Source organism: Ovis aries, chromosome 3 (assembly GCF_016772045.2).
Source record: "Ovis aries strain OAR_USU_Benz2616 breed Rambouillet chromosome 3, ARS-UI_Ramb_v3.0, whole genome shotgun sequence".
Classification (NCBI taxonomy): domain Eukaryota; kingdom Metazoa; phylum Chordata; class Mammalia; order Artiodactyla; family Bovidae; genus Ovis; species Ovis aries.
In genome coordinates, this window is record NC_056056.1 from 214,461,262 (window position 1) to 214,487,390 (window position 26,129).

Below are 26,129 nucleotides of genomic sequence, written 5' to 3' on the forward strand. Positions count from 1 at the left end.
CGTCAAGCTATTTTCATCTGATAATTAGCCTTTGTTCATGCACAGGAACTTAATTCTTCTAATTCTTTTCTGGTTATGTGCTCATTAGAAAAATTGGGCAACGTAGCCGCTTCCGTTCTATTCAGGGAGCACCAGAGCCCTGCTGGCTGCCCACCTGTCTGGGCACCTCCGAGCAGACCTTGTTGGCTGCAGGGACGAGAAAGCAGCTGACCTGTGGGCTTCTTGGGTGTTTCTGTCGAGAGACTGCCGTTGTCTGGGTGCAGAGCACACAGCCTGTTTCTCCCTAAGCCTTTCTCCGCTGTCCTGCTGCGGGAGCCCACCTGTGGGTGATTTTGTCTGCAAGATGCTTGTGTTTTAAAAGGTCCTTTCTGCTGTTGGCTGTGCTGAGGCTGCAGGAGAGCTGGGGGTGCCCGTGGGGGGTGCCCAGGTAGGAGGTGGCCCCAGGCTATGCCTGATGTGCCCCCTTTACCAGGAGAGGAGAACCGCTGTGCACTGTTCTCAAGGGTGGGGGGGTCCCACCCCGCCTGCTTGCGCTCATGGGGAGCTTTCCTTTGTGTCCACCTGACCTCCACTCGTCTGATTTCACTCCTGGGCAGCCCTCACACTAGTAACAGGTCCTCGGTGACCCCTGACTTGAGCTAATCACCGCCCCCACCCCCCAACGACGCACGGCCTCAGCCTCTCCTCACTTCAGAGTTAGCGGCCATGCAGGTGCCGCCATCCTCACAGCCTGAAAGCAGAGGCTGCAGCTTCGTCTTCTGCAGAAACTCGAGCTCCCTGGAAAAGAGGGCCCCCAGACCAGGGCCCCTCACTGGGGGCCACTGGGCCCACAGCAGCCTGGGCAGGGGGCCAGCCAAGCAGGAGGTAAGGGGCCCCTGGCTCCCAGCTCTTACCTTGGATGGCGGGCACCTCCCCAGCTGGTTCGGGCCCCAGTGCCTGTGCCTCCAGGGAGGCCCTGGCATCGAGGGGTAGGGCTTCCAGCTGCTGGAACCCTCGTCTCCCGGCTCTGCATCAACCCGCCTGTGACCCTGGATGGGCATAAGTGGAAGGAGCTGTGGGGCCTCACCTAGGGCCTTGCCAGGTGCAGTTGGGGCCACCTGCCATGTCCAGTCTAGAGGCTGGTGGGAGCACTCACTCTGCAGGGCTGGGGTGCAGGGAGGTGATGTGTCTCAAGTGCCCAACATTAGCGCAGGAGACGCCGGCTTCCCTAATTCCTCAGGGTTAAATCCTCGGTGGGTCCTGGCTCTCTGTCATCCCGACAGCCCTTCGGGGCAGGGGCTGCCTCTCTGAATTCTCCTGGGAAAGAGGCCCCCCGCCCAGGTCTGCTCAGGAAGCCGAGCGTGGCAGGTCCTATGGGATCCAGGCCGTCCTCCTACTCTGCCGGGCTCCTCTGGTGAGAGCCCAGGAGCTGTTGCCTGACCCGCAGGGTGAGCCTGGCTGAGCTCAGCCCTTGAAACACAGGCTTCAGAGTCTCTGGGCTTCATGCTCAGCAACAAGAGAAGCCACCAAGATGAGACGCCCACGGACCGCACCTAGAGAGAAGCCCTCGCGGCAGTGAAGACCCAGCAAGACCAAAAATATACAGAGAAAGAAAGAAAAGTATTGTTTTAAAAAAAGAATCTCAGGCTTGGGAAAAATAAGTGGGATTAATAAAATAAAACGTCACTTCATTCCTTGTGCCTGATTTTCAAGGGCAGAGGTGGGATAAGCTGAACACCACCGTGCAGGACAGCTTTAGCCCTTGGACCTTTCACTGAACCATATAGTCAGTAGATTTTATTTTGCTTGGAGAAAACAGCCATCTTCCCTCCTTGGTGGGAATGATATTATCTCCCTGTGAGTGCATGCTCAGTTGGTTCCAACTCTTTGTGACCCCATGGATTGTAGCCCACCAGACTCCTCTGTCCATGAGATTTCCCAGGCAAGAATACTGGAATGGGTTGCTATTTCTTTCTCCAGGAGATCTTCCTGACCCAGGGATTAAACTCAAGTCTTCTGCACTGGCGGGTGGATTCTTTACCTCTCAACCTGTGAATATGAAGTGTTTCCAATGCTGTAAAACCAGGCTGGTGCCCCCTGGGGTTGAGAGCTGCCATGCAAATGGGAGGAGTGGGCAGGAAGGGCTCTAAGAGTAGAGCGTTGGGGCAGGGGAAGGGCACCCCCCAGAGGAATGTAGCAGGAGCCTGCACGGTTGGTCTTGTCTGCAACTGGGTCCTTGGTCACAGGCTACACCTACACAGTGGTGTGAGTCAGACTTTACTTCAATCAGGATCCAAGTTCTGCACCGTCAACTCATCTAATTCTGTATGTTTGCATTCTGTATTTGTTTTCTTTTCTTCTTAGATTCCTAGGGAAATTTTCATATGAAAATCTCCAGCCTTATTTTAGCATTAAAAAAAAAGAGAGACACGTTTTTTTCCAGGACTCCTAAGAAAGATGGAGGGAATCCAGGCGCCCCTGGTGGCCGCACGTGGTAGTTACAGGGAGAGTGACCGGGTCCCCAGCCCCTAGGGAGCAGGTTCTTCAGAGTTTCAGAGCTGACCTGGTTCCTCCCTTCCTCCCTGAGGTTTCCTGTGCACCCTACAGGGCGGAACATCTGTCTGCATCCCTGAGCTTCTGACCTCTGACCCCAGACCTGAGCTGCAGGAGCCCCTATTGATATTCAGATATGCCTTTTACCTGAGTGTTTACAGTATGCTGGGCTCTGACCTGCCTTGTCTTATTTAATCCTTAGGAGCCAGGATCAGGTTTTAGTGTCCTGAGTTTTTAAATGAACAGACAGATGCTCAAGAGCAATCTGTCAAGATCACCTGGTCTGTGGATTCTGTTCTAACTCCCTGGCTGCCCACCCAAGGTTGGCTCCCTGACTCTGGACTTGAGCGTGATGATCATGTTAACCACTTAGTCCTGTCTGACTCTATGCAACCCCATGAACTGTAGCCCCCCCCCCGCTCCTCCCCCCTGTAGCTCCCCCAGAATCCTCCATGGGATTCTCCAGACAAGAATACTCGGGCGGGTTGCCTTTCCCTTCTCCAGGGGATCTTCCAGACTCAGGGATTGGACCAGGGTCTCCCGCATTGTAGGCAGATTCTTTACCATCTGAGCCACCAGGGAAGCCTGAGCGTGATGGCTGGGGCCAGTTGAGGGTGCGGCTGGCATGGGACAGGAAGGGCATGAGTGGCTCGTTCTGGCCATTGCGTTGAGCACATGGAGCTTCTAGGAAGCGGGTGCGTTGAGTCTAGGGTGCTGGCTATGCCTGTGCCGTTGTGCACTTTCCAGTGACACATGTGTGCACCCCGAGCCTCTAACAGAGAAACACCCAGAAGAGATGGAGTGTGGAAACAGGGCCGCGTAGCCCTCCTGAGCGTCTCGTCAACAAAGCTCATGCTGCTCCAGGCCCGAGGACACAATCTGTCCAGGATTGGCTGTTTTCCGTCTGCAGTGGAGGGCCGAGAGGCAGCCCCGCAGGACCGTGGGGTGGGGCCAGCCCTTCGGGGTCTGTGGCCCGGACTGTGCCGAGCTTTGATCTGTGAAGCAGTGGCTGGCTGCCCGGCCTGCGGTCCTCCACGGCCCAGCCGAGGCTCCGGAGACCTCGGGCCCCTGCGAAGGGGCGGAGTTGTTGTCACCAGGCCTTCCCCTGTCACCACCTATTAAATTTCCTGGGGACCCAGCTGCCCCCCGCCTGCAGCTGCACAGCAGCCTCCTCCTGGCTGAGAGCTCTGGCAGGAAGCTGGGCCTCTCCCTCTCTTCGCTGTTTCATTAGTGGTTTTCCGAAGGCGCGGGTCCAGCCTTGGCGGGGCCACGCCATTCGGAAGTACGCAAACACTTCATAAAACCAGGCTGTTGAAGGATTCCCAAACCCAGGAATCCGGTCCCTTAGAGGTCCAGGCTGGTGGCCTGGGGACTCTGCTGCAGTATTTCTGGAAACTTCCATGCCTGTGTGTGTCTCCCTCTCCAGTCATCCAGCCTGTTAGCAGTTCTTAGCTCTTTGGGGTTCACAAACCTCTTTTCGTATCTGGTGAAAGCTTTGAACTCTCCCCAGAAAAGTGTTTCCCTGGTGGCTCAGATGATAAAGAGGCTCTGCCTGCAATGCGTGATATCTGGGTTCAATCCCCTGGAGGAGGGCATGGCAACCAACTCCAGTATTCTTGCCTGGGAAATTCCATGGACAGAGGAGCCTGGTGGGCTAGAGTCCATGGGGTCCCAAAGAGTCGGACATGACTAACAAATACTCTCTTTCAGAAAGGCGGACCCGTGCACACGCACACAGCATTTTACTTAGAATCACAAGATGTTCACAGCCACCTGCTAAGGAGGGACCCAACTGAGAAACCCCCAGGGCTAAATAGCAGTTGCTTCCATATTTGGATGTCTTGATGGAGTTTTCCTACCAAGAAGAAGGGTAAACAGGCTCGTCAGGTATTTGTTTTTGAAACACCAGGAGCCTGGGCACCCCAGAACGTGGCCTGAATGACCAGTTAACAGACAAACTCAGAGGCCAGAGTAGGAGCTTGGAGGCTGGGGGTGATGGGCCCCAGGGTGCAGCGTCACTGGGGGCAGCTGTTCAGAGTCCCAGGAGTCTCGGGGGTCTGGGGACAAGTCAAGAACGGCAGCAGGGGGGGAGAAGTAGTGTCCGGCAGGTGGGGAAGCGCAGCCAGCCTGATGGCTGTGGCCTGTGATGGCTGCTCTGGATACTGGGCAGAGGGACGCAAACGGAGCGCTTCCACGGCACCTCCTCTGCCCCCAGATCGGTTTGGGGCCCCCGTGCCGTCACCTGAAGCCAACCTGCCTCCCCATCCCCGGTCGCCCGAGACCAAGCCCCAGCTGCCCACACCCTGCCAAGCGCCCAAAGCCGCATCTTCGAAGGCAACAGACACAAAATGTGCTTGTGTTCCTGACACACTCGTGGTAACAGACACGTTTTCATCCGTGGCCTCATCAGATCAGCCTCTGGACGGGTGTCCCCCTTGGACCCCTGGGGAGAATAAGGCAGGAGAAGAAGGTTCCGGGGCCAGCAGACAGGGAGCGAGCAGGCTCTCTGCTCTGATCACTGCCTGAGCGGAGCATCTGAAGGAAGGGCAGGAAAGACTGTGGAGCCTCCAGGCTGGTTCCCATGGTAACTTAGGTACCCTCCCCATGCCTCTGTTTTCCCGTCTTTAGAAAGGACACAGGAGCACTTGCAGGCTGGTATGAGGATTCCGTAGATGGCGCGCAGAGAGCAGGCATTAACTGAGTGTGTGCCTGGCACATGGGGAGCACTGAGTGTTTGTTAATGAAGCTGCAAGCCTGGCAGCACAGATGGGCCCTTACACCAAGTCCTCGCCTTCTGGAAATTCCGAGCGTCCCCGTAAAGCCGAGGAAGGGAACGGAGTGTCACCTGGCTTTCCGTTAATTAGAGCGGGCTCCAGACTTGGTGTGAGCCGGCTGGGGGTGGCTGGAGGCCCCCGCCCAGAGCGTCATGGCCGAGCTGAGCACAAGCCTGCCGTCCACGGCGATGGCAGGGCAGGAGCTTGAGCTGTCACTGCGCCAGGATGACAGGAGGGCTGTGTCAACCCCAAGTGCCAGCACCTCCTGCTGCATTTCCCGCCTGGGCCTGTGATTTCACCAAAGCTGGATGATAACCCCGACGGCACCCAACCTTTCTGGCTATTTGTCTTGTCGGCTTGGGCTTCCCTGTGGCTCAGATAGTAAAGAATCCGCCTGCAGTGCGGGAGACCTGGGTTCGATCCCTGGGTTGGGAAGATCCCCTGGAGAAGGGAAAGGCTACACACTCCAGTATTCTTGCCTGGAAAATTCCATGGAGAGAGGATCCTGGCGGGTTATGGTCTATGAGGCTGCAAAGAGTCAGACACGACTGAGCAACTCACACACGCACACACACACACACACACACACACACACACACACATCCTATCAGCTGGCAGGGCTCCAAGCCCTTTAAGGATGAGGATGGGGGAGGAGAGAGTACCAAGCGCAGCCAGCTGCGTGGGATGCCAGATCCCAGAGCCAGGTTGAAGGGACTCCACCATGTGCTTCTCGGACCAGAGTCAGGTGCACATGGAGCTCAGGGACAGGAGCCAACCCACTGGAGGAGAGGGTAGCAGGTAGCCTGGCAGGCTGTGTGGGGACAGAAAACAAAGGCCTCGGCTCTCCAGGCCTCACTCTGCCATACACTGCTGTGTGACCTTCAGCAAGGCGCCTAACCTCTCTGAGCCTCAGGGTCCCATCTAGGAAGCGGGGATGTTAATGTTGGCTCTGACTGCTTCACACGTGAAGTCATTTTGTAAATCTGAAAATGTCGCCCTGCTGTGGTGAACTACAGATGCTCAGCCTCGAGGGTTCCAGGGTCGCTGGAACTCTCGGAGTCCTGGTGTCGGGGCCAGCAGCCAGGCTCTGCGGCACCTCCTGCATCACCAGGACTTTGCTCCCTTCAACAACTTATCCTTTGAGTCATGAGTTAAGCCATATCAATCATGATGCCAATGAATAATAAGTTCATTAGATAGTTTCCCTTCCCATTTGATCCCCAGCTAGGAGCAAGGTTGTTTGGTTGTCTTTTTGCTTAGTTTTCTAAAATGGATGAGAGTTGAAAGGGACAGGCGAATCCTGAGGGCCTCATATCTGGGGGGATTAGAATGGCCTTGTGGGGAGGGGGGAGGGGAACTTGGGTACCCAGGCGACAGCACAGACACACAGGGTCAGGATATAGTGACGGGGCACATGCCAGTCTTCCCCAGTTCTCTGGAGGTCAGCCTGGTTTCCACACCCTTGACTCCTTTCTGATCAGCATTTCACCCCAAAAAATCAAGGTGAAGCAGACACAAATCCAGGCCAAACAGACATCTGGTGTTATGAACCTCTGGTCCTGCCCCACAGCTACCCAGCTGGGTGGGTTTTGTTTATTGCTCTGTCGGGAGCGGGGATGGGCTGCAGACAGAGGTGTCCCTAAGCCTCAGGAGGCAGGGATGGAAACCTTGGTGACGGAACAGCAGCTCCTCAGCTGGCATCGCCTCAAAGCTCCGCAGGGCCCAGAATAGCCGCTCCAAGGCTGCTCTCCTTTCCCTTCCCTTTTTTTTTCCCCCTTTAATTAATTTAAGCTTTTTTGATTAAGTGACAGCTTTCATCACTCCTGGCAGCTGCTGAGAGACAAGATAATTTATAGATGCACTGACACTATATGATTAGGACAAGTACCACAAATAACAGACGAGAGATACACTGAGCAAGCTGATGGCCTTAGCTCATCGGTGCCTCCCCAGCCTGCCTGGCGAGTCCCAGGTAGACGTCCCGCATCAGCCTGGGGTACCCCTCCCGAAGGCTGCAGGTAAACACGTCTTCACCCCGGTGCCCCAGGGCTTCCTCAGAGCTGCCTGGTTCTGCTGGGGAAGCACTTAACTCCTTAAGTCCTTTGGTCAGAACTTCCTGGCCGGTTACCAGGGCATCCCTGGGGGCTTGGTCCAGGCAGGACCCAGGACACAGGGGGTCCTGGGCCGGTCACTTCTGGTTGACCTTGAGCACGCCCTCCTCCTCCTCCCACTGGACGCCATGGAAATGCCACCATTGTCTCTGGGGCTCACGATGGAAAAGCTGAGAGTCACTCCTAGTCCCCCAGCAAAGACAGTAATTAAATCACCCAGGAAATACAGGCTCTGTCCTCCATCCATGGCCCTTCATAACTGTCTTGGGTGGCCACAGTCCATGGGGTCACAAAGAGTCGGACACAAGTTAGCAGCTGAGCACTCACAGCACAGAAAACCCTAATTGTAGATACACAGCACCCCCTGTCTTAAACCCTCAAGAACACACTGTGTTACCCCTTCCTCGTGTCAAGCGGAGGTGCTTCTGGGTGAGCCTCCCCCTCCTCCTGGATGGAGTGTGTGTCGTTTTCCACGCCCTCAGTCCGGCCTTCTAAGTGTTCCTTGTCTCAGGGTGAAGGGCACCCTCCCTGGGTCAGAAAGAGTCCAGGTGTTTCTCGTGCAAGGGATGCTGTGTATTTACACCTAGTATTTTCTGTGCTGCGCTGTGCCAAGCTTAGGAGCATCCAACTCTGCAACTGCATGGACCGTAGCCCCACCAGGCTCCTCTGTCCGTGGAATTCTCCAGGCAAGAATGCTGGAGCAGGTTGCTATTTCCTACTCCAGGGGATCTTCCTGACCCAGGGATCGAACCCTCACCTCCTGCACTGGCAGGCGGTTCTTTACCACTGAGCTACCTGGGAAGCCCAGTATTTTCTAGGCAGGATTAAATGGGAGACAGTCAGCCCTGTGCAGCCCTGAGGATTAGCAGCTCAATCGGAAGCCAAGATTCCCCTTCACCTGGGGGTCTGGCCTGCCATGCATGGCCTCTGCCCACATGGCTGGAGGGAAGGAGGAGAGGACCTGGGTTCAGAAGGTTAAGTGGACAAACCACACTGAGATAAACGGGCACCTTGTCAGCTTCTGGGGGCTGGCTGCTTGTGGAGCGAAGAAGCAAAGCCATGGGGGTTCCTGTGAAAGAACGCATGTTTGCGGCTGGTTCTTTGGTGGCTGTTCTTGGCAAAGAGCTGAGTGTGAAAGATTGAGGATAGCCTGGGAGGAATCGAGCTACAGGACTAGGGGGGAAGGATCCATCATCCCATCCACCTTCCTAGCGCCTCCCGCAGCTGGTGCAGGGCTAAGCTGACCACAGGCATCCAGCATCACACGGTCAACTGCCCGGGGGACCTGCCTTGTCGGGGCACCCCTGCCTCCCTGTGCCCACCTGACAGCCAGACCGCCTGGTCCAGGTTCCTCGGAGGACTTCTGCTCCCTGAGGGATATTGGGAAAACTGGGGACAGGACATGATTCTACTGAGCCAAGTCACTTTATGCTTTTAAGATTTTTTTATTTTAAATATCCATAGATTCACAGGAGCTTTCAGTGGCAGGACAGAGAGGTCCGCTATGACATGGATGTTTGATCTCTTATTATGGTCCAACAGGACTCTGAGACTCTGCACTTTTAAAGACTATTGTCTGTCTGTTGTTCACATTGGGTCATTTCTGTTCTATCTTCAAACTCACTGAGTCTTTTCTCTGTTGTTTCCATTCTGCTATTGAGCCCATTCATTGAGTTTTTAAATTTCCTTCATTACTGTTTTCAAGTCTAAAATTTCCTGTTTATTTGGCTGAGGTGTTCTGTTTCTTTTCTGAGACTTTCCATTTTTTCATTGCTTCAAGCATGTTTGTAAATTGCTTGTTGAAGCAGTTTTATGATGGCTACTGTAAAATCCTTGCCAGATAATTCTAACATCCGGGTCATCTCAGTGGTGGTATATGTTGATTGTTTTTTTTTCTCATTCAAGTTGACATTTTCCTGGTTCTTGGTGTGGTGAGTGATTTTGAGAGCAAACTGGACATTCTGCTTGTTATTTAGAATCTTGTGTTCTTGCCGGCTTGCCACGTAACTGTGCCCTTTAAGATGGCTGAAATGGTAAATTTTATGCTATGCATGTTTTATTGCAATGTGGAGTGAAGTGTGTCTTGCTAGGCTGCCCCTTTCCTGGGCCCTTGGCTAAAGAGCTGACCTCAGTCATGTACGTGTCGGTTTGTCTGCACCCGTTGGCATTTCTCTGTTCCCCGGAAAGCTGGGGAGCTCACCCACGTGCCTTTCCGTGAGTGCTGAGACTCCTCGTCACCGCACCTCCTGGTCTTCCTCTTACAGTCATCTTACGTTTGCTTTGTTTGTAGTGTCTGTGGATTTTATTTGCACTTTGTGGGATGAATGGGGAAACTATGTCTGCTCCATCTTTTCAGAAGCAGAAGTCTCCAGGTCACTTTATTTTATGGAGCAAGTTCTGCCCATGTTTCATTTCTGCTGCCGGCCAGTGAGTCTCCCTCATTTCCACACAGTGTATAAAACTAGGGCTGACAGCGTCTTCTGTTCAAGGGTTCATACTTCTGCAATCGCCTGTTAACATTTCTAAACATTTCCAGAGCAGCAGAGAAGTCGCCCAGTGTCATTCATCATAGCATTTCACTGCCCATCGTCTCCGTTGCCCCAGGCTCAGTAACGCTAATCCCCGGTGCATTTAACGAGTGCCCATTCACGATCATAAAGTTAGTTTATTCTTTGTGTGCAGACACTTCTCATATCGTCTTAATCACGGCTTTCCTCAGCTCACGCCTTCTTTCCCGTCCACACTTTATCAGCACGTATGATTAAATATGCTTGGGCTGGATTTGCCCTTTCTTCTTCATTATGACGGCTGGCTTTTAAAACACTGCTGGGAGCAAATGCCCTGGCGTGGCACCCGAGGCACTGGACTTTGAGTTGGGGTATCTGGGTTTAGTCCTGGTTTCACTACTCACCGGCTAATCATTCGATTCCCCGGAGCCTCAGATTCCTCATCGTTAAAATGAGGGAAGACGAACTGGGCTGTCTGTCCCTAAGGCCGTTCCTGTGGGACCAACTCCACGTTCAGTCCACTCCCTGTTGTTGAATTAAAGTCATTATCCGACTGGGGTAGGGGTGAGGCAAATGTGTCCCTGACAGTTATCTGCTGGCAGGTGGACAGTAGGTGCAGAATTTCAATCGAGACACCTATGTGGGATCTGTCCCTACAGTTTTTTATCTCTGTTGACAACTGTGCTTGGAGCAATACACAAGTTCTAAGTGACTTTTGTTCTCCCTTGAAGCCAGGTGCCTTCATCACGCGTCCTCTTTGGCCTCTTCCTTTCCGTCTCCCACGACCCCCTCTACTCCTTCCTTCCTTCCTGAGTGCTCACCTGGGCAAAGCATGTCACCCTAGCTCCCCTGACATGGAGAAAAGAGCTAAGGCATTGCCGGGGCAGAAAGAGCCAACCATTGCTGTGCCCAGATCCCCATCAGGGTGAGGGATGAAATAAGGCGGGCGCGGAAACGGGGCAGAAGTGGGGCCACAGGGCAGAGATGGATGAGCCGGGCGGCCCAGGGAGACGGAAAGGCAAGCCCAGGAGCAACGTCTGTCGGGCAGGGATGAGTCATGGTCACCTGCCGGCTGCCAGCGCCCAGCAGGCTGGCAGTGCTGGCCTCTCTCAGGCTCTGGTCATTTGTAGCTTCCAGTCTGGGATGGCAGGACTGGGTGTCCTGCTCCTATTAGAGTCGGCCAGAGGGACCAGTCCCTCCACGGAGCAGGTAGCCTGGCTGGTCATGGGGCCCGTGGTCTTGCAGGATCTGCATCACCTCAGCCCCTACAGGGCGTCGTGTCGGCCGTCCCCTGCCCCCCGCCCCAGCTCTGGGAACAAGACCCCAGCTTCCCATCATCCCCTGCAGAAAAGGGTGGAGAAATAGCCCCCACCCCACACCACCCAAGCGTCTGGCTTTAGGAGGTTTTCAAGAAAGAGATCCAGGAGGTTCAAGGCAATGGATCTGGGAGGTTCGTGTTGATGTTTCACTTCCAAGGACCCTGATTTCCATGGAGCACTTTGTGCAGAAGAAGCCAAAACCAAACAAAGGGAAAGGGAATAGGCCAGCCTGGAGTGCAAAGCACCTAGACCCTGCCTATCTGCGCAATGCGTGCGTGCATGTGTGTGTGTGCGTGTGTGTGCACACTCAGCACAGGTGTGTCTCCCAAGGGATGCCCAGTCCTTTGCTGCCCCCGCGTCAGTGCCTCTCGGGTCTCCCTGTGTTTTCTGAGGGGTGGGGAATGAGGGCGGACGCCTAGCAGGTGGGAGACAGAGGAAGGCGAGGGCGCATCGAGGAGACGGGCAGTGACTGGAACCCCGGGTGGGGCGCTGAGTATGCTCTGCTGTGGGCTCCAGGCCCCAGCTCTCCTACTGATCAGGTCCTCTCAGTTCAGTCACCTCTAGCCCTCAGCGAGCGCTCGGTAAACCATCTCATCTCTTTGAACCGGGGGATAAGTACCTTGATCAATGTGTAAACAAGTAGATATAACAGATGCCTAGCAAACGGATTTCCTGCATTTTCAAACTGCTGAAGCCAGATGGAGGGACTATTTTGAAGGAAAAGAGAGTGTTTGATCCAGGGGGATCTCTAATCTGCCAACTGTGACCCAACACACACTTTTACACAACAGTATCACAGGGTGGGTAAGACCCAGCACACACTTCTACACAGTGGTGTCACGAGGTGGGTAAGATGGGACAGCACCAAGGAAAGACTGAGAAACGTGCAGTTTGGCCCAAATCTAACAACTCAAAATATAGGTGATCTTTATAATATAAGCTAAGAGGCTGGGGGGAAAGACATTCTGTAACACAGGCCAGCTAGGCTAGCCTAGGCTGGCCAGCCTAGGCCTGCACCCACCTAGGCTCTTCTGGAGAATGAGTGAGTGAATAAATGACTGAATGAATGAGTGAATGAGTGAGTGAGGGATGAGTGAGGGATGAGTGGCTGCATGAATGAGTGAGTGAGTGAGGGAAAGAGTGGCGGCATGAATAATGAGTGAGTGAGGGATGAGTGGCTGCATGAATGAGTGAGTGAGGGGATGAGTGACTGAGTGTATAAATGACTGAGTGAACGAGTGAGTGATTGCAAAATGAGTGAATGCAGCCTGACAGGTGAGGCTGGCCCCCCATCCTCCCCCAACCCTGCCCATGCCCCCCACACCTTTCCCCTTGGCTGCATAAATTGCTGTGTGAATTGATGGTGCCTGTCAGATAAAGCCACCTGAGATGGAAATGTTCATTTATTGGCACAGACGTGTGTCGGCTCAGCTCTGATGGATGCTCTGCCGCTGCTCCAAAGCCTGCAGTCCTGGAACCACGCACGGCGGGACCACAACTGCTGGGTCTGTGCCTTGACCGCTGCTTCGGGCTGGAGATGGCCGTGCCATCATCTCTCCCAGGTCCCATGCCACGTGGTCCCAGCCTGCCACACCTGCCCCGGGCTGGAGAAGGGCTCCCTCCTTCCATCTGTAATGCTCCCGCATCCTGCTGGTTTGGCCATTATTTGAATATAGGATTTCCAGTGGAGACTGTGAGGGATAGGAGACCAAGCTCCTGGGGCCCACCCTGCCTGAGGCCACACAGGCAAACTGGATGGTTGGAGCTCAAGCCTTGGGCCGGGCTTCGGCCACCTGTGGGCCCTGGACAGGCTGCTTGACCTCGCGGAGCCTTGGGCTCCTCGCCTGTGGTGGCAATGGTACCTGAGACCAGCCCCCGGGGACGGGAGCGTGTTAATTGCGAGCGTCCACAGTGGTGGCTGCTCCAGCCACCTCTACTGTCCTTACCCCTCAGTGTCTCCTATAAGAGGACTGACCCACCGTCCAGGCCCCTGGTGAGCCAGCACCTGGGAGCGGGTACTTCCTGAGATGTGAACTCTGGGGAGGACGCCAGCCCCCTGTGCCGATGACGACCCTGCTCCCCTGTGCCGGGTGAGTCCCCGGGGTGTAGATGCCACCTGGGATGCATGAGTGTCGAGTGGGAGCTCCAACCGGACCCGCCATCTCAGAGGAAAGGCTGGTCCTCTAGACATTCATCACTTTTCCCAGATCACAGACGCCACCCGGTCCGGGGGCCTAGTGTCTGGCCTGGATCCTGGGAGAGCCCGAGGTGCCCTTTGCCTCTGGCTGGTGTTGGAAAGGGGTGCCCAAGCTCACTGGTATAACAGCCTCATGCAGGCCTAACCGTGTTGTGATGGCCTCTGTCCCTTCTGACCCTACCCCCCACTTGGCTGCTCTGACCAGGGCGCTGCTTCTTCAGCTGCAGGCCCCAGAGTGCTGACTGTCCTTGGACTGCATCAGAACTCGGGTCCCTGAGGCCAGACATTTGACCTGTCCACGGACTGTTTGATTCTGGCCCAGCCCAGAGATCCTGTCTCCCCAGACCCTGGGCTGTGGGGTAGGGGTGGGAGAGGGTGGCAGCCAAGAGCAGTGGCTCAGGGGAGGGCATCAGGCCAGAGGCTGCTGGTGCTCTGAACTCTGGCTGGGTGCAGCCACCCTGGAGTCACACGGGGACTTCCAGCCACAGGAGCCAGAGGTCAGTGGGAACCTGGCTGTGGTCAGACAGAGGGTCCAGGTCACTGGCTTGCTTTCTGCACAGAAGGTAGAGAAATGGTCAGCTCTCCCCAGAGGATCCAAGCCTCATGCCCTGCAGGCCCTTTCTCCCAGGCCTGTTGGACACGTCCCCCTTTGTGCACCATGGGGGGCTCCCACTACACACGGGGTCTCTGAGGGCAGACCCCAGGCTTCATGGGCATAACTTCAGGAGACTTACCCAAGGACTTCGTTCTGCGTGTAGACTCCAGTGATATCACACTTCTTTCCTGCTCTTGTGCATCTTGTCTTCCTGGCTATTCTGCCTTTTTCCTCCTTTTCATCTTCCAGTTTTCCTCTCTAGCACTGTTGACAATTTTTATTTTACTTTTTAAATTGAGGTCTGGGCTTCCCTGGTGGCTCAGACAGTAAAGAATCTGCCTGCAATGCGAGAGACCGGGGTTTGATCCCTGGGTCGGGAAGATCCCCTGGAGGAAGGCATGGCAACCCACTCCAGTATTCTTGCCTGGAGAATCCCATGGACAGAGGAAGCCTGACAGGCTGCAGTCCATGGGGTGGCAAAGAGTTGGACATGACTGAGCGACTTAGCACAGCACAGCACATGGCTTATATACAATATTATGTTAGTTTCAGGAGTACAACGTAGTGATTCATAATTTTTGAAGGTTATACTCCAAGTTACAAATATATTTCTGTATATTAATTTTGTATCCTCCAGCTTTGCTGAATTCATTGATGAGCTCTAGTCGATTTTTGGCGGTGGCTTTACGATTTTCTATGTATAGTATCATGTCGTCTGCAAACAGTGACAGTTTTAATTCTCCCTTTTCCAATTTGGATTGCTTTTCCTACTTTATCTTCTCTGATTGCCGTAGCCAGGACTTCCAATACTATGCTGAGTAAATGTGGCAAGTGGGCTTCCTCGTCTTAAGGAAATGCCTTTGGCTCTCCACTGTTCAGTAGGACGTTGTTTGTGTTGTTGTTTAGTCGCTCCGTCATATCCGACTCTCTGCAACCCCATGGATGGTAGCCCAGCAGGCTCCTCCATCCATTGGATTCTCCAGGTAAGAATACTGGAATGGCAGTATTCCAGTATTGGCAGAGGCAAGAATGCATGCCCTCCTCCAGGGGATCTCCCCAATCCAGGGATAGAACCCGTGTCTCTTATGTCTCCTGCATGGGCAGGCAGATTCTTTACCTCTAGCGCCATGTGGGAAGCTCTGACAATGGTTTGGGATTCTTTAAATGTATTGTTGGATTCAGTTTGCTAATACTTTGCTAATGATTTTTGATCTATGTCCATCGGTGATATTGGCCTGCAATTTCTATCTTTTGTGCTGTGTTTGGCTTTGGTATCAGGGTGATGGTGGCCTCACAGAATGATTTTGGAAGCATTCCTTTCTCTGCAATTTTTTGGAACAGTTTCAGAAGGATGGGTGTTAACTCTTCTCTAAATGTTTAGTAGAATTCACCTGTGAAGCCATCTGGTCCTGGACTTTCGTTTTGGTAGTTGGTCAATTTCATTTCTGGTAATTGGTCTGTTCATATTTTCTGTCTTTCCCTGATTCAGTCTTGGAACATTATATATTTCTAGGAATTTTTCCACTTCTAGGTTTTCTATTTTATCGGTGCATACTGTTAGTCACGTCTTAATGATCCTTTGTATTTCTGTGGTGTGGGTTGTAACTTCTCTTTCATTTCTGATTTTACTCATTTGAGCCCTCTCTGTTTTTTCCCCAAAGAGTCTGGCCAAAGGTTTATGAATTTTATCTCTTCAAAGAATCAGCTGTTAATTTCATTAATCCTTTCTATGATTTTTTAATTGCCTATTTCATTTATTTCTACTCTGATCTTTATGGCAGCACTTGGATATAAAGCCAGGTGATCTCCCTTCAGAGACGGGGCTCCCAACACCATGCCCTGAGGGCGGGAAGACAGGTGGGAGTCTGGCCGGTGACCCCCATGGAGCAGGGGAGGGGCAGCCGTGCTTACCTGGCACCTGCTGTGAGCGTCAGGGCCACACACCAGACTCCACCCATCTTCATCACAACCCTCTGAAAAGCATCACTGGCATCATGCTTTGTGAATGAGGACCCTGGGGGTCAGAGAGACTAAGGGGTGGACCAGAGCCCACACAGCCAAAGAGAGCAGAGGCTGCACTCAAACCCAGGTTCTCCACACTCCTGGCTTTCCAGGACAGTCATCCTGTCCACATAGAGGCTGCACCGCCCTTTGTGAGAACTCCTGCTCCACCAGCATGTCTATACCTGCCTGAACCTGGGGTCTGGTCGTTTCCACAACACACTGACGTGCTCATCCCCAGGCCTGTCCCCGCCCCAGTTAACCTCATCTCTGGACGGGGCCCAGGTTCCCCAAGAGGTCAGCGCAGGTGGCTTTCGGAGCCAGGACCCGGGCTTGTCCCCCCCACATCCTCTGGTGACCTATGACTCGGCATCAAGGGGTCCAGGCTGTTACTGGTGCTAATCAGAGATGCTGACCCCTGCTAGTGGATTGCCCACCCATGGAGCAGAAGGTCCTGCTTAAGTTAAAATCTCATTTCCTTGAAAAGGCCCTGTGAGTTGAGGGGTATGGATGCTCCAGGTACCCTCTGGAGTTATTTGGGCCCGGAGGCTCCCCAGGAAGCTGGGGTGACCATCCGGCTCCACCAGCTGCAGAGGTAACTGCTCTGAGGTCACCAACCTGAGGGACACCTTACCCTCGAGCCCACCCTGGAGCCCCTTGTGGTCTGCGGACTCCTAGGAAACACGTATGCACCAGACACTGAGCTCTCCATGATTTCTCATGGCCGGGCAGAGGAAGGAAGCGGCGTTCATTTCACAGATTAGAAAACTGAGGCCCAGAGAAGCAGCGTGCCCCCCGCCCCGAACAGAGGCTTCTCAGCCTAGTTGGGGTCTCAGCACTGAGGTGGGTGTGGGCTGGGCCACATGGAGGAGAGGGTCAGCAGGGCCTGACTGCCAAGGCCCTTGGTGTGGCCCATAAACTCGGAGCAAGGTGACTGCTTCTCGAGAATGCGCAAGGTCCAGCAGGTGGACATGGCCTGCTCCCCGTCAAGCCTCTGCTGGGGATGCCAAGCAGAGCCAGGCCTTCCATGGGACTCAGAGCAAGACCCCTGGCCTGGATCCGCTGAGCCCCAGGGCCTCCTCACCTGCAGAAAATGTGCCGTTTCTGACGGTCGTTGCGAGGATGGAATGTGAGGGTAGGGAACTCTGGGCAGCTCTGCAGCAAGACGTGTGCCCTCAGACCTCGGTCCCATCTGCTACCAAAGTGTAGGAAACACTCATTTCAGCCAGATCCTGAATTAGACTAAAAATGGCCCAAAGCCAAAAATGTACACTGTATCTGGTGACGGAGTTTTAATTCCAAGAAGTCACTTTCATTGCCTTTTTCAAGTATTAACATTTGGTTTTTTATTTGACCGCACCAGGTCTTGGTTGCAGCATGGGGAATCCAGTTCCCTGACCAGGGATTGAACCAAGGCCCCCTGCACTGGAAGCATGGAGTCTTAGCCCCTGAACTCCTAGGGAGTCCCTATTGCCTTTAAATAAAATGTTCATATTATTTTTCTCATCCTCCCAACGCAAAGGCCAGAAAATGTAAAGCTGAGAAAAACCCTTTTCAGGGAACTTATATGTGTTTATAAAACATATTGTGATAATAATATTTTTAATATTTTCAATCAACCCAGCAATTCGGTAACTTGAAAACCCTGCTTCATAAGTGAGAACACCTAAAGGCAAAGAATAAAAGACTTACTTGGCTAAAGTCGCAAAGCAACTGAGAGGCCATACCTGGTCAGACCTTCCCACCTGAAGCGTCCAGCCTCTGAAAACCCCATAGTCGCAATTGGTTTATTGAGGGACGAATGGGATTCTCCTTAGGAAAGGGGGTTGTCTGACAGGACCAGTCAGGTTTCTACGGCCCAAGCAGAACAGCTAGTGGCCAAGTCCCGGCTGTTAGAAGAGAGGGCCTCCTTCCCTGCGTGTCTGCACTCCCGTCCTCTCTCCTCACTTGTCCTGGATGGTCCCTAGCCTTCCCATCATCCTCCATCCTTGTGCTAAGATGCAGTGAACTTGGCAGTGAGTGAAATACTGCTCTCTGCTTCTCTTCTTGGGGGAAATCCATCAGTAATTAGACGCATTTTTCAATTTTGCCACCTAGAAACAGAAAATGCCCATAAATCTCCCCAAGCAGAAATCAGATGTAACTGATTTAATTACCAAGGAGTAAACAAGGTGATTCTGCCTCCGTAAGACACCCAAATGCGTTCATAACTGGCTCATTAAGCTACTGTAGAACCGATTATTCACTGTGAGGCAGAGGCGGGGCGGGGAGCAGACGCAGGCTTTCATGGGAAGGTGATGGGCTGGTGCTACCAGGGCAGGGGCCTGGTGACAGGGACCACGGGGCGGGGGAGGGGAACAGCCCAGTGGGGATGGCACCTCTGCAGACAAGTCTGTGACCCTGAGGCAGGCCTTGTCCTTCCTCACCAAGACACCCCTCTCCTTCCCCAAGTCCCCCCCATCCTCCACCACGGCCATCCTGTAGGAAGGCGCTCTCAAGCTTCCTCAGGTGGGTTTACCTACAAGGAGTGGGTGGGTACTTTGCGAGCCTCACTGAGGTGGAATTGGGGTGACCACAGCCTCCAACTCATCTGGGATAACCCCGACGCACTGTGTCCCCGTGAATTAGTCGCAGGCTCTCTTTCACTCTCAAAGCTGCCCTTGTTTGGATGATAAACTGTGTGGCCACTCTGTGCATCCGGCAGGGAGGGGACAGCTTGTAAGTCGGCACCAATGGATAGATGGTCACTGTGTTGAGAAGGATGCTGAGGTTGTGATATGGGTCAGCAGGTGAGTTCACAGTGATGGCTGAGCAGCGTCTACTGGAGTTGGCGGGGGGGCGGGGGGCGGATGGACAGGCCAGCAGGTAGAGGTGGCTTGCGTCCAGGGTCTCTGTGGCCCCAGAATTCATTGTCCCATCTACCATAGGGTTTATATCCACAAGTCAGAGCAGCAGCATAATACAGGGACAGTGAAGACTGTTTAGGGAGCTGTTTCCCCATCCAGATGGGGAGAACAGAAGCTGGGAGATAATCCCCTGGCTTTCGCCACCCTCAGCCCCAGACCCTCACCCCTCACAGCTGAGGAAGCAGTGCCAGGAGGACTGGGTTTAGGCCTTGCTGCCCTGGTGGGCTCCACAGCTGTGGGAGGGGGCCAAGCCCTCTGCACTCCCTCTACTTGGGACGTCAGCCTTTCCTGGGTACCTGCACTCCCTTGGCACAGATCAGGAAGCTCCCGCATAGGCTGGGGCACATTCTCAGCATCACAGGGCTCGGTGCTTGTTTTTAGTGGGTCTGCACACATTTCAACCAGTTCCCAAGATCAAAGAAACAGGGGGTCCCTGCTGAACCTCAGCATACCCTCAGGGCACAGTGACCCCCAGGACTCAAGCCCAAGGAGGCCGCAAGGAGTCGTGAACTCACAGGCCCAGAGGCACCAAGGCATCAGCTTCCTCAGTCATGCCGTTCTCCACCCCCGGATGTTTCTATAGCAACATAACGGTGTTTTGAAAGGATGACCAAGCTGTTTCACTTGCTTACGCTTTCTTGTTTGTTTTTTGGTTTTGAAGAGGGGGTTGGAATGAGTTCTGTAAGGACTCTCATACCTCTAACGTCGGGGGAACACAGCGCTGCTCACAAAAGCAGTGCCACATGCACATTGACACACTCACACACACATTCACACACACTCACCCACCGCACAGATCACTGTGTCTGAGCTTCTTGGCGTCTGGCACCTGCTTCTTCCCTGGGTCCTTGTCTGGATCCATCTTCCTGACTTCTGGGCCCTTTTCAGCTCTGGCTCAGACCCTTAAGCCTCAGGGGTCTTGTCCCGCTGTGTCTTAGGGGATAAGTGGGACCAGGGAGGCAGAGAGATGGATGGACCTCGGGCCTTGAGTCAGGAAGTCCAGCGGGTCCTGGGTCCCAGGCGTGTGCCTCCCAGGCCTCACCTTCTCAGTGTCCCAGTCTCTCAAGCAGGGAGGTAGCTCGGATCATCTGAGTTCCTTTGTCTCTCAGCCCCCATGGTTGTACACGGGACGCCGTCACTCCTGCCTGGAGACAGTTTCCTTGATGTGGAGCCCAGCCCCAGCTCTCCTCTGACAACAAACTCTCCAGGGCCCACTTGTCCAGCCGCTCCCATGAGCCCAGCTCCCCTCTGAGCCCACCTCCCGTGCGTCTGGCACCAGCAGCTCCGCCTCGAGTCCAGAATGGGTCTCCTGGCCTTGGTGCCTGGAAGCACACATTTGAGACCTTTCCCAGGAGCCTCTGGGGCACCTGAATTGAGGAACAGCGGCCCATGCGCTGAGGAGGCCGGGTCAGATCCCACAGCCAGATCTCCTCCAGTCTGTCTGAGCAGGGCCCAGGGTTCTGCCCTTTTCAACTTTGCGTTCCCAAACCCTGAGCTGGGCTCAGAAGGCCACCTCTGGCTTAGTGTCTCAGAGATGGGGAAGATGGGCTTGGGGGCAGGGGAACTGTGGTGAACCAGCAATTCACCAGCTGGGTGGACTGCAAATGGTGTGTCCTCCAGGATGCCCCATCCACTGAGTGGGTGGGACCTGGGGGTCTTCAGTGAGCTCCTCCTGACCCGCGAGGAGGGGCCGTGTGTCTGGGGTCTGCGTCGATGACTCCTGGAGGCCAAGGCTCCTGTAGAGTGAACACCCATGTGTGAAGGCCACGGGCAGCCTCCGCCCGGTGGGGTCATGACGGCTCCATGCTGGAGAGCAGCTGCTGGGGCGGGGGATGGGGGGAGACGATGAATCAGCCACGAGTCGTCTGGAGCCGAGCCGAGTGTAGACTCGTGGAGCAGAGCCTCATCCGCAGCAGGGCTCTCTTAGTGGGCGGAGAGGGAGGAGGACCACCCCACCCACCCCCACCCAGTGCCCACCCCATCCTGGGAACGCTGGGGCCCCTGCTGGCCTGGTCTTGGTCTTTGGACAAAGAGTTTTGTTTTCTGAAGGAAAGGTCAGAGCGCGTGGGCAGCTGCCTCTGTCTCCTGACTGTTGGAGGTTCCCAGACTCCCCTTCTGGGTTTCAGGAGGCTGGCCTGCAGCTCCTGGGTTTGTGACTCAGAACTGTGGCACTTTCTCTGCGCTTCCAACTCCTCCCTCAGCTCTCTCATCCTGAGTTCTCTCCTGAGAAGTTCAAGCAGGTATTCACTGATTAAGATTTCTCAAAGGTGCGCAGTTTTCCCACCACCCTAATTTCTGCCTTTTAAGACTAGAAGACTAGTGGATCTGAGCATGCCTGTGGAATGGACCATGGGATTGTGGATGTGGCAGGGGTCCCTCCCAGCATCTGCCCTGATCCGACCACAGAGGGGCCCCTTCTCCACTGGCCTGGGGGACCTGTGGGGTCAGAACTTTCCAGACCACCCCCCCAATCTGATGACTTTCTCTCTTGTGTTTCCTAGGAGCGGGTGGAGTATCTCTTTCTCATCATTTTTACTGTGGAAGCATTTTTAAAAGTCATAGCCTACGGACTCCTCTTTCACCCCAACGCTTACCTCCGCAATGGCTGGAACTTACTAGACTTTATCATCGTGGTTGTCGGGTGAGTACCAACTCCCACCCCGCCAGCCAGCACAGCCCCTTCCCTTCCGCACATACCTATGTCTTTCTGATTTGGTCACAAGGGCCCTGGGCTTCAGGCCAGACCAGAGGATCTATTTAAAATCCCTCTGGATTCAGACTTTCTGCAAAGGGAGGGGAGCTGTTACCTGGAACAGCCCTGGTGCTGCTCCCGTCTGCACGCTCACGCCCACGCCCACATGCACACCCGCACAAACTCACACAGGTGAATCAAGGGTTTCTGCTGGAGCCCAGGGTCCTCTCTGCAGCCGAGGAGAAGCCCCAACTTTAGGTCTTCTATTCCGTCTCCAGCCTCACCTGGACCGAATTCCTAGACAACCCCACCCACCCCGCCCTGAGGTGAGGCAGAGCAGGTGTGTTTGGGCTGGATGTGACCCTGCAGCCACTGTGAGGGAGGGGCGACTGGCACGTAGGAGCCGAGATGCCTACCTGCAACTGAGGGTCCTCACTCAGTGGCTGCCCAGGACTGATGGGCTAGAGGAAAACGGGACTAGGAAGGGCCAGGGGATGGGGCCAGACGCACCTCTCGGGAGAAGAGCAGTGAGAGAAATATGGGAGGAGGCCGGGCACCACCTACGCTCAGAAGCAGAGCAGTGCCGGCATCTGCAGGAAGTCTTGGAGCCACGATCTCCTTGTCGGGGCATCGGAAACTTTGGGGAAGAGTCTTTGTCAAATGTTGGTACAAACAAGCCTGCACGTACTGCTGGAGATGCAGGTGTGGTTGACCAAGCTCCTGCCACTTGTCCATCCATGCAGGGCAGGGTCCCCATGCCTCAAGGCTGACCTGGTGCTGTGTCAGACCCACCTGGCACTCATGTCCTCTCCAGCCCCACAGCCTCCGGGGTCAGGTCCATGTGCCAATGGGCTCTTATCTAGGGTACCATCCCAGCCAACCCGGGGCGGATGCTGCTCTGGTGGCTTCCCCAGAGAGCGCCCTGCTTGCAGCCCATGGGTGTCTGGCCTCCCGCAGGAAGCGACAGAGCAAGTCAGGGCCACGTGAGAGCGAGACCCTGTCTCCGCGCATCTGGATGGCTTCTTGCGGGTGTTTCAGCAGTGTTAGGGTTTTCACTACTGTGCTTTTTGCCCGGCCAATGCGTGACACACTTTGCAGTAACATAAGGGACACTCTGGAGACATGAGGGACACGGACACTCCTGAACTGTAAGCCACGTGTGGATGTTGGGTGAGGAGGCAGCTCTACAAGAGGTTCTGCTGCTTCTGTCCCCATGGGTGAACAGATGACCGATGAGTGCCTTGACCTGACTCAGCAAACCATGGCAAAGGCCGTTAGGCCAGTTGCTCCTCACGCCTCTGCGCCCTTTTCAATTCAGAGTCTTCCTCGAGGCCTGAGTCTCCTGGGAACCTTTCACAGACTCGCAGGAAGAGCCCAGGACTGAGATGAGGTGCTTCTGGGCCCAGCAGAGGAGAGGGGCCTCGCGGGGAGAGGAGCTGCATCTTCTCCCGTCCGCAGGATGGACTGGCCTTGGTCTGTGCCACACTCTGCCCCATCCACGGCCTTCACCTCTGCGTGGGGTGGGAGCAGGAGATACGGGCCGACCTCAGACAGGGCCCCAATCTCAGACAGGGCCCCGACCCCGGACAGGGCCCCGACATCGGACAGGGCCCCGACCTCGGACAGACAGGGCCCCGACCTCAGACAGGGCCCCGACCTCAGACAGGGCCCCAACCTCGGACAGGGCCCGACCTCAGACAGACAGGGCCCCGACCTCAGACAGGGCCCCGACCTCAGACAGGGCCCGACCTCGGACAGGGCCCCGACCCCGGACAGGGCCCCAAATCAGACAGGGCCCCAACCTCAGACAGACAGGGCCCCGACCTCAGACAGGGCCCCAACCTCGGACAGGGCCCGACCTCAGACAGACAGGGCCCCGACCCCGGACAGGGCCCCGACATCGGACAGGGCCCAACCTCGGACAGGGCCCCGACCCCGGACAGGGCCCTAAATCAGACAGGGCCCCGACCTCGGACAGGGCCCCGACCTCGGACGGGGCCCCTGCTGCGTCTCTGCTTGCATGGATTCTGCTCTTCCTGCTGAGTGGACGGCTCTCGGGTCAGCCCAGATCCCAGTCCCATCTGGCCAGGCTGGGCTGTCAGACTTCAGACGGAAGAGAGGCATCCAGACTCAGCACCCTTGCAGAAGTGCCTCCACCTGACTGTTCACAACATGGAGGCCATGATGCCAGCCCTGGCTCACCTGTAGTCCACCGAGGCCCTCTGGCTTTTTCCCACTGATCGCACACTCGGTACCTGGTTTCTCCTCCCCAGGTTGCTCGTTTTCAGGGCTCTCCATACAGTCTTGGTCTCAGCCCATCCTTCTAACTCAAAATGTGGCACACAGCACCTCCACGGAGGGTGTGGCCCAGTCACCTCTCTTCTGCCATGCCCACCCACCCCGCTCCCCCTCTCCCAACCCTTTACCTGGACGTGTCCACGCCCCACGTGCCCCATTCCTTTTGGAAGTGGAAGCATCTCCTAGGAACGGTGGGGACACAGCTGCTGAACCTCAGAGTCCTGTGAGCTACACCCCCCCCACCAGCTGCCCATGGAGCCCTCCCCTCCCCCTTCCCACCCAGGGGCCCTCCCCGCCCCCACTGGGCACCCAGGAGCCCTCCCCTGCCCCCACTGGGCACCCAGGGGCCCTCCCCACCCCCACTGAGCACCCAGGAGCCCTCCCCGCCCCCACTGGGCACCCAGGAGCCCTCCCCACCCCCACTGGGCACCCTGGAGCCCTCCCCCGCCCCCACTGGGCATCCAGGAGCCCTCCCCAGCCCCCACTGGGCACCCAGGAGCCCTCAGTAGAATGCATCCTGTCTGACCATCTGCTCCAGCCTCAAGGGCCTTCACTGTGGCTTCATCTCCCTCCCAGTACGGGCCCTGCCTCTCAGCTCATAGGCCCTCCAGAGACTGTTGTCCACTCTGATAAGCTCGAATGTTGGGCTAAGGAACTGACAGACACAGTCCGGCGGGGGGAACCGCCTGGAGATGACCCCCCCACAAACATCCCCATGTGCTCCCAGCCCTGAGTGGCGGGGGCACGAAGCAGTGTTTTCACCTCTACTGTGTCTGAATGAGAAGCAGCATACTGGCCTCTGCGAGCAGATACCTTCAAGACCCAGTCCCGAACTTTCTACCCCTTCAGGGTTGACAGAGGAGAAGGCTGTTTAGTCTCCAATCCCCTCCCTGAATAATATTTGTGGACATCTTGTACATCGATAAGAGTGTTCTTTTCTTCCATGAAATTCTAGGAACCAAATCTGGTTTAGATTGGGGATGTTATTCAACAGACGTGCAGACTGTTTTCCTCAGTTTCAGTAGAAAGAAGTCTTCCCTGTGGAGAAAGAACCCGGCTCCCCCCAGCCCTGGCCACCCCTGCCTGGATCAGAGGCATCACCAGCTAGCATAGAGAACCGTCCAGCTGCCAAGCTGGGGTGAAGGACGCCTAGAGCAGGAAGGATGTCAGACATGGTCCAGGCGACTCGTCAGAACTTCTGGTTGCAGCCCCTGCTGTGCAGGCAGCCTGCTCAGGGCGCCCGAGCACAAAACAGACCGAAGGGAAGCCACTCACCCCCCTTCCCAGCGCCCTCTCTTGAACGCGCGTCTGTCAGCTGTGTCCCCATCAGTCCACCAGCCATACTTGCTGTGAGGGTCTCAGGGGGCCCTCAGGCTTCTAAGCCAGTCTCCCATCCTTGTGCCTGTGGTACCACATCAATTTCCGAAGGATCCTTTGTTTCTGCTCAGGTTCAGGTCAAAGCCAGGGGCTTGTCAGGAGGGAATGTGGTTCCCGGGCACACAAGCCTGGATGTCGTGAGGGGCAGAGGGCACCAAGAAGGGACAGGCCCTGGCAGCAGTCCCCGCCTGCCTGACGCTCTGCCCACACTGCCGATGCCCGAAAACCAAGCTTAATGCCAGGACCAGGCTGCCGAGGCCTCGTTCAGACCTCTCCGGGCAGGTGGGACCCACCTTGAGGCGGGTCGTCTGATGAGAGTCAGACCCTCCCGCACACCCAGACTTTCCTGGCTGGAGCCGCCTGCAAACCCCACTGCCTGGCATCCCTGGAGAGGTCGGAGCCCCGCCAGGCAAGCAGGACGTCCTGATGTTCCCTCTCTCCTTCTATTCCAGGCTTTTCAGCGCGATCTTAGAGCAAGCGACCAAAGCCGATGGGGCCAATGCCCTGGGAGGGAAGGGTGCTGGATTCGACGTGAAGGCCCTGAGGGCATTCCGTGTGCTGCGGCCCCTGCGGTTGGTGTCTGGGGTCCCGAGTAAGTAGCTCATCCGTTCAGCCATGTGACCTCTCCACTGTTCCTGCTCACCCATCCTGAGTTGCCAAGGAATCTAGTTTGCTGTATACGGAGGGTTTCCTTGAATGGGTCCCTTTGCTGTAAAGACCCCAGCTCCAATGTGAGTCCATTAAAGCCCCCCATGGCTCCTGCTCACATGCCCCCTGGCTGAGACAGCAGCACAGAGAAGACCCTGTGGCCATCTGAGCA

At 55.4% G+C, this 26,129-nt stretch overlaps 1 protein-coding gene across 7 annotated transcripts in view; it reads left to right on the top strand.

Annotated features, from left to right (window-relative positions):
- Window positions 1-26,129, top strand: part of CACNA1C (calcium voltage-gated channel subunit alpha1 C) — a 462,078-nt gene that overhangs the window by 289,904 nt on the left and 146,045 nt on the right. For all 7 annotated transcript variants that reach the window (XM_042248242.1, XM_042248240.1, XM_042248245.1 and 4 more), the window contains exons 4-5: window positions 21,444-21,583; window positions 25,762-25,901. In XM_042248242.1, the coding sequence (XP_042104176.1) occupies window positions 21,444-21,583; window positions 25,762-25,901 (280 nt within the window). The remainder of the gene's footprint in view (window positions 1-21,443; window positions 21,584-25,761; window positions 25,902-26,129) is intronic.